The sequence below is a fragment of the Halyomorpha halys genome, unplaced genomic scaffold, assembly GCF_000696795.3.
Source record: "Halyomorpha halys isolate HHAL.00 unplaced genomic scaffold, Hhal_1.1 Scaffold233.1, whole genome shotgun sequence".
In the NCBI taxonomy this organism is placed as follows: domain Eukaryota; kingdom Metazoa; phylum Arthropoda; class Insecta; order Hemiptera; family Pentatomidae; genus Halyomorpha; species Halyomorpha halys.
The window spans coordinates 335,672-344,879 of NW_027111122.1; the positions used below are offsets into that span (position 1 = coordinate 335,672).

The 9,208-nt window shown below is 28.4% G+C and overlaps 1 protein-coding gene across 1 annotated transcript in view; it reads right to left on the bottom strand.

Moving 5' to 3' along the window:
- The window catches only part of NT1 (Neurotrophin 1), a 123,682-nt gene that overhangs the window by 26,618 nt on the left and 87,856 nt on the right, over window positions 1-9,208 (bottom strand). The window contains exon 3 of the mRNA XM_014419313.2: window positions 6,792-6,982. Coding sequence (XP_014274799.1) covers window positions 6,792-6,982 — 191 coding nt within the window. The remainder of the gene's footprint in view (window positions 1-6,791; window positions 6,983-9,208) is intronic.

A 9,208-nucleotide genomic window follows, 5' to 3' on the forward strand; every position in this document is an offset into this window, starting at 1 on the left:
TATATGATTCATGTTTGTAGATAATTATTTAATAGATTAAATTATGGACTATATCATTTTGTATAATAGGTAAATTATTAACTTTGTATTTCTCTTATTATTTTTTAATCATTTCACGACTTATAGAATGTTTTTAGTAACCTAAAGCAATTGAACTGAATCTCTGAGATAATACTAAAATTTAGCTAAACAGTAAATTTTCTCTGATCATAATACTAATTAGCTTGATTTGTTCTTGCAGTTACTTAGTTGCACATTGGAGATACTTGCTAGTTACACAATTACTTTGTGGCAATATATTTATTTTGTATTTTGGGTTTATAAATTCAAATTTACAACAAATTTACAGATCAATGAAATTAATGTTGGGAATTTTGTAATAGTTGCCTTGAAATATTAGATTTTAGATTATTCTGATTCAAAAACATAAAAATGAAAGTTTTTCTCACCCAACTTATCCAAAAGACCAATTATAAATAATCATCAATTTTTCAACATTAGGACTACTTTCTCATGAGAAAGTATAAATTAGTTTGGGGAGAGATGCTGGAGTAGATTTTTATTAGTAAATAAATGATTGTATTTCTTCTGATTTAAATAATTTTTTCCCTAAATATTCCTTATGTGATTTTATAAATTGGAAAATAACAGTAAATATATTATATATTTTCTTTTTGGAAAATTTTTTTTATTATACTCTTTTAAAAAGTGTTGAATATATATCCCAATCAGAAAATTATAAGAGTATATTTTGTACTTTTACCTGATTCGGAAAATCAATTATAGATGAAAAATCTTCAATATATTTGCATTTTTGAGAACCTGGTACTGGACTGTGGACTACTTTTGACAGTTAAAGTAATATTAATCCACAACTATTCCTGTAACAAATACTCAATAAGAAAATACAAGATATATGATATTGTATTTTCTGAATTCTAATTTTTTCAAACATTATTTTAGAAATACATTTACGGGAAAAAAATGGGCGAATTTCCTATACTAGTTTGCATTCATCTTAATATATATTTACAGTGTATTCTTACGAACTCCTTTTTTTTGTTTTTGTTGTACAACTTGACTCTATTTTATAACACAATTTTCGCAAACATCCAGAACTCTACCTAACATCTAATGTTGTAATATTTTAATTGATTTATATTTTTTCTCAGTGCAAATAAAGCTGAATATTCACCAAGAAAGGGCAACACCATTTTCAAATAAGTGAACCTTGTTCCAATAATTATGCAATAATAGGAAGGTATGATTTACCATAAATTTAACAACTGAGGTGGCATTTTAAATAAAGATGACATAATAACTTGTGACTGTTATGTGCTGAGATTATTGTTTGATATCTCTGGATTGTTCTGACATCGTTACTAGAAAGCTCTGGTTATTTCAAACATTATTACTTAATATCTCTGAAATGTTATGATATTATTTGATATCTCTGGTTTATTCTGAAATTATTACTTTATGTCTCTGGATTATTACTTGATATCTCTGGAATGTTTTGATATTTTTACTTGATATCTCTGAATGGTCCTGAAATTTATTTTATTCCCAATAGCCTATAAAACAATGCTGAGAGCTCTTGATAAAAAGAAGTCTGAATTTTCCCCCATATCTAGGACGTAGAGCTATTTGTCCCACTCAATGCCATGGTGTCTACCAATTGGATATTTTGGGAATTTTGACAAAATATTTTTTTTTTTCTTTTTGCTTCAAATTTCATGAGCTCTATGATAGCTTATGTTTACATTTAAAAGAATGTTAGGCACTTCTTGTAAGGGGGCTAAAAAGAAAGAGAGAAAATTTTTAAATAGATTACCTTTATCTTAACAGGATTTTTTTTTCATATTTTAGTGTGATTTATAATAATTTTTATTACTGACGCATTGATAATTAATTTAATCTTCATAAACTATATTTGCGTAATTCTATTTTTTAAAATTAAAGATACTTTTATTTTTTTGCTTAATTTTATTATATACTTGATTTGACCAACATAATATTTCAAATGCAGAAAAATCTCATTAAAATACATTTTATATGAGTCGTGTGAAATCGTATAAAATTATATAAGTGCAATACCTCTGTGGATTCCTGTTAATTCAATTATACTGAAAAATTTCTAAACCCCTCAAATGAAGCTTTGAAAATCCTACAATACTCGAAAACTTCTCCTATCCTAATCTGTTTGTACTGGATATACTAACATTCGTTACAAAACTCATGAAATCCGGGCTCTATCGACCAGCTTCTTTTCGGTATTTGTGGAATATTTTGTGATTTATTTTATTTTTTTTTTTTATCGCCTGGAATCTTAATGAACTTATATTTTGGAAATATTTCTTCCGATGAAAATCATCTTTTTATTTTCTGTAAAAAAATAATTTACATGCAGTTAACGAGTGTGTACAATTGATCAACTCGTGTAAAATTATAGCGATATGTTTTACTTATCAAAATTCAAGTTGAATTATGGTTTTAGAAAAATTTGGAAATACTATTTTTTTTTCTAATATTTTAACTTATATTCATAGATTTAATTATCCAAGATATTCATTATTTAAAAGCTGAGAATTAAAACAAATATTGGGAATTAATAAGGAATTTCAACTATAGATACATACTACGGAGTAGTGACTTGAAGTTATTTTTTTTTGTAATTTAGGAATTTCAAAAAATCGTCTTGAAGAATAAACTCGAAAATCATATTTTTATTTTCTGTAAAAAAATTATTTGTATGGTAGTTAAAAAGTTTGGCAATTGGCCAATATAAATGGCCGCGTATAAATGTAGCAATATATTTCATTTATCAAAATTGAAGCTGAATAATGGTTTTTAGTAAAATCAACATTGCTGTTTTTTTTTCTGATAAATTGATTTATATTCATAATCAATTATCCAACATATTCATTATTCAAAAGCCGAGAATTAAAAAAAATATTGGGAATTAATCAGGAATTTCTACTATAGATACATACTATGGATTAGTGACTTGTTTCTTTTTCTTTTTTAATTTAGGAAAAAAATAATTTACTTGCGGTTAACGAGTTTTGCAATTGGCTAACTCATGTAAAATTATAGCTATGTATATTCTTTATCAAAGCTCAAGTTGAATTATGGTTTTAGAAAGAAAAATTAACCTTTTTTTTTAATATCTTAATATATATTTTTATATTCAATTATCCAAGATATTCATTGTTTAAAGCCAAAATTTTTCAGGGAAAATTCTTTAAGAATCGGGAATTTGTCAGAAATTTCAACTACCAAAGTTGGTAGACACCTGTTATGTAGTAGAGGCTTAATGCTTTGTTTTGTGAAGCCTTTTAGTGATATTCTAAAAATTAGAAAATTAATAATAAAAATTTAAAAAATAAATATCAAATCTTAGTGAAATAATCTATTTGTTCCTAATTTAACGAGCGTAACCGACTGGTTTAGTGAAGAAGTCTAAGCTTGATGAAGAACCCGTACCATGGAAGCATTCAATCCGACTTCTTTGGAACATGTTCTTTAAAGGATTTCTAAGCGGCTGTAAACTAATTCTCCAAATTCCTTTGTTAATGTAATGGAGAGTGATTAACTTTTCATAAAGAATCGAAAGAGAATTTCCCTGATGAAAAACAAGTTGGTTGAAGAAAACTCTTCATTGCTTTTCAGTGATTAGGCGTTTATCGTGATTACCTTTTTTTCCTATTTAGAGATCAGGCATAATATTGTAAATGTGACTAGTGCTTATTTTATTTTTTTATCGTTATGTTAATTCAATAGTTTACTTATTTTATTTTCTCCTTATTTCTTCATGTAAATAGTTAATTTTTTTTATTTTTTAAAAATTTTAGTATTAATGTGATCATTTATCACTTCTATTGCCCAAAGTTGTAGCAGATGTAATGTTTATGAATAAATAAAATTGTATTGAAAAAAAAAATGAGAGAGATGAAGTATTGAAATAATTTGATTAATTATAAAATTCACGAGAAATATACAACATTATATATTACATTATTATAATTTTTATTTTTTCCATTTTTTAAAAAATATTTTATTTTATTTATTGTTATTTTTCAATTTCCTTTACCTAAATATGAAATATATAGTAAGGGTAAATATAAAGATCAGAAAAATTTGGAATCAGATTTCTTTGAATATACATCTCTCTCTCTTTTCTTTTTTTAATAGTGTATTTGTTGTTATTTACAACTGTATGCAATTATATACAAGTAAGTTTACTGTAAAATTACATGATACAGACATGTAGAATCTACCCATTGATAGAACTCCAATAACGTTAGTAGAAAAGAAGTTCTCAAGGCCATCTTATTTTCAGACGCCAAAGGGGATTATCAGATTTACTAACTATGTATTTCTCTAATTAAAGAAATAATAATAAACAAAGGGGATAGAAAATTATGATGCTTAAATTTTAAAAATCTTAAAATTTTTAAAAATAATTTATTCATTGTTACTTACAACTGGTTAAAAATATATAAACAAGTAAATTTGCTGTAGGTGACATGGTGACATGATACAAGCATGTAGAGAATCTACCCATTGATAGAACTCCAATAACATTTCTAGAGGAGAAGATCTCGAGGCCACCTTCTTTTCAGACACCTAGGAGGATTATTAAGTAATGAAGGAGAAGCTAGGTTAGAAATAAGTGGGTTTGGGTGGTTGGGAAGTTTTACATGGAAGGATTGGTATCTGGTTCTGGCCAAATCGGCAACATATGGAACAATGAACTCATGATGGATGACTTGATCTGTGACAAAGTAAGGAGCACAAAAATTTTACGAAGGATTGGATACTGGAGGAATTCGATGGTTTAGTGGAGTCCCAAAGCTCAATTTCGTATTTCCTATATAGGCCTTATAATGTATACACCTCTTAAATTCCAAACACCCAAGTATCTCAAAACGAGCGTGTGTTCGTGCTCAGTCCAGCTCAAATACGAAAACAATCTGGCATAATAATAATATTTACGTATATGTCTGGAGTGTTACAGCATCTGTTTTGTTATCGGAGTAAAATTGGATAAAATCGACTTATTGGAAGTGACATTTAATCATCGATTTTACACCATCTTCTTGAAAACAATTTTCAGTAAACTCGTTAGTTCGGTGAAAAATGATCTTTAACTCTCTTACTAAGAGGTGTCCATGCAAAGATAACCGGCCGCATTCCACGCTTTTACTAGGGTTTGAAAAAGAATCATAAAACCTAACAAAAAACATTATTTACATAGTTCAAAAATCAGTATATTAAGGACGAAATAGAGAATAAAACAATGACACTATTTTTTTAATATTCAATGAAAATTATATAAATAACAAAGGTATAAATGATCATAAAGAAAATAAAAATTGAGTTCTTCCTTGAATACGTATTTGCACATACGAAAAATTAACTTTCCATCATAACTTAATGTAGACTATTTATTACGAAGTACTCGTATATGGTTTGCATTTCAGAAATAGCTGTAAATTTATATTTAAGATTGTCCAAGAAGATGGCCGAAATGTTGGACTTTTAATGAAGTAATGATGAGTGTTTTGAGACTTAATTAGGATACACATTATTTTATTTAAACAATAAAAATCACTAAAGTTAATTTATATGATTTGAAATAAAGTATCATACACATTATTTCCACCCAGTGATGATTTTTAACATCCAAATTGAATTTTAAAAAATACAATCTTAAAACTTTTAAATGTCCGAATAGGCTGAAATGTTGGACTTGTAAGGAAGTAATAAAGAGTTTTTTTAGACTTAACTGGGATACAAATTATTTTGTTTAGACAATAAAAACCAGGCTCAAGAAAGTGAAAATATTATTTATTTAACGGTTTTTGTTTTTTTTAAATTTTATTTTAAATAGCCCGAATATACATACAATAGGGGTATTCATGATGTTGTGTTAAATGTTATATGTTTTACCATGTTAAATGTTATAACTATAGGATTGTGAGCAGCCCTATTTGAAGTCATGTTAAACGTTAAATGCATAAGAGCCCCTAGCGGATTTTCTCAGCAACTTGTTGTATAAGCCTTTTTGTTTATAACCTTCCTTCCAGACCCTCATGTTATTGTTTACTTCAGTTTTGATTTAAGTAATTAATTAAAACATGCCTAGAGTGAGTGAAAAGTGGAATTTGTGTGAAAGTTTAGCTTATGAGTGTCTTATTGATCTTTAAACTTGTGAAGAAGAGAATGAAGATGAGCTAATTGACAACTGTATTGAAAGTCACAACAACTAATATGGCGGCGATCTCAACTGGTCTATTGTGTGACGTCATTCTCGATTTAACTGACCAAGTAACAGACTCTCAGCCATGTTAAATGTTATTTCGTTTTACCACGGCAAAAGAAGCCAATTTTTTTCGATTTAACACGAGTTTTTCCATTTAACACGCTTTAACATAGATCATGAATACCCCTAATATACATTAAATGTCTGGGTAATTGAATTTAGAAGTATCAAATAAAAATTATACAATGAAAGTTGAATTTATAGGGTATTTAGTACCATTTTGATGATCTTCCTTTCCCGATTGCTATGTTTTCTCACGTCTTTTTATAAAGAAAATAATCTTAATCTTAGGTAACAGTCGATAAGAGCCCGACGTCTACCATGTTTGTCTCCTTGAAACACACTATCATGTGGGTAACGACGTTGGTTAATTTATTTTTCAAGCATTTCTAGGTATTTTGGTTTTGTGACAAATGGCAAAAACTCCTTTAGAGCTTTGGATAAGATACATTTGGACACTTACCTGCCATGACTTGGGCCATGACCAGCGAGGCCAAAGCCAATCTCTGAGGGCCTGTCATCTGCCGGAGGATGGGCAGGACCTGACTGAGGCGCGCCCTGGCTCCTGGTCTTTGCATCACCGCGGTCATCACCTTCTTCAGCATTTCCTTCTTCTCCTCGTCCGTCGTCGGCAGTTTGGGGATCTTATCGCCTCTGCAACAATACACAGTACGGTGACTTTAATGGCTTTTTCTTTATAAAACATAATATAATAAATGTAATGCAAATCATATCTACACTATTTTTGATGTTGCATTCCAAAATCAATCAAGTCCATTTTCATTGTATTGTTATAATTTAATAAACAGTTTTGGTTTAGAATTATCAGTAGGTAAAAGAATTTCTTCCAACATTTAAATGAAATCTTCCTTTTACCGGGTTGTTATCTAGCACCAAAACTGTTAATAAATAAAAAATTGATGACTTACTTTATTAATGAAATGCAGGAATAATAAAACATAAAAACAATAAAGTGAAAGAAAAAAAAACAAAAAAAAAAAAAAAACAGAGCAACAACAATAGTTGATATAAAACTGACAGATGAATGAAAGAAAAATTCCTTAATATTTTGTATCTATCTATTGTTTATGTTGTGTTACATACACACACACGGGTACACGTACACACGCGCACATAGACCATTGCTAACATAAGGAAAACCTCTTAAAAATTCAGAAATAGGTTAATCAACATTAAAATGTTTGCAAAAATACTATGGTAACAGTATTGTCCCAGTAAAACATTTAAAATTAAAGTTATTGAAAATGAGAGGGAAAATATATTCATTATGTATTTCACAAATATATTATTTTAATGATTTTTTAAATATATATTTCATTAGTTACATATATTTTCTTTCTCATTTTTTTCCATAACTTTAATTTATTAATTTAAAAAATTCATATTTCTTTATATTTTATTTCTTTAATCCTGTTTTTATAAAAACATATTTAATTACCTTTGTATACGCCTTATTTTCAGCTTTTTTCATCACTTTATTTTAAATAATTATCATCTTGTACATTTATTTACTAACTAGATTTTCATATATATTTTATTATTTGCACTTTCCTCTTATTTAATTTTATTATTACTTATCTCATACAGCCTTTATTTTCTTATAATACTAAGAAAATTCATGCCTTTTAACATTATTTATATATCCATTGTAGTTGCTTTCTAATCAGTCTGTTAATCCTCTTATTCATTGGTTGTTATCTTGTTTTTTGTTCTTAGCCCTGACGAAGGCTTGAAATCTTGGCCGTAACGTTGGCAATAATAAACAAATTATTATTTGTTGGTCTTCTTCACTGACCGCACCCCCAATCATCTCCACAATATAATCCACGTTCTGCTACTCATTATTAGAGAGATCTAATTTAGGGGTATGAATCTAGCCAGTTAAGTGTGATTGTAAAAATAAAATACATAAACTGCTAAACATCATAAAATATTTTAAGACGAATTATTCGACTATAGGTAAAAATGAAAAGGACTACGCAACTACAGAAAAAGTAAAACTAGCTCTCATGTATTAAAAAACAATATTCACTCTCAAATAAAGGCGTTTAATTTAAATAATAGTCAAATGATTTCAGATTATTGTTTGATAGAATTAACGTTTAGTTTGTGAAATAAAGATATATACAGGAAAGATTTTACACTCAAAAAGGTTTTTTTTTTTAATAATTCATTTATTGATATTTACAACTGTAATATCTACAACAAGTAAATTTGATGTTAGTTCTACAATGACATGAGACTGACATGTGGAGAATCAATTCATTGATAGAACTCTAATAATACTTCAAGGCGAGAATATCTCTAGACCATCTACTTTTCAGATGCCTATGAGGATTAGTAGGTATTGAAGGAGAAACCAGATTAGAAACAAGTGGGTTTAGTTGGTGGAGAAGTTTATCATGGAAGGAATGGTATCTGGATTGGGCTAAATCGGTTACATATGGAACATTGATGTCCTGATGGATGATTTGATTTGTGACAAAGTAAGGAGCATTAAGGAATTTACGAAGGAATTTGGACTGTAGGGATTGGATTCGAGAGGAATTAGATGGTTTAGTGGATCCCTGAAGGTCAACTCCGTAAGTTAAGATAGGCTTTATTACAGCCATGTAAATGAGTCTTTTTTGATTAGTTGGAAGTTTAAACTGCTTGTCTAGTTAGTGCTGTAATAGTCGGAATCGACGAGCAGTTTCCTGTCTTTTCAGTCTTGATGAGGATTCTTAGTCAGTCGTTTGTCAAGAACTAGGTAACGAATTTGTTCGACAGGAAAATGGGTTATTATTTAAGGAATTCCTACCCCCTACATATTGCCTTATAATCCGCTCCTACCTCACTGATAGAACCTTTAAAGTAAAT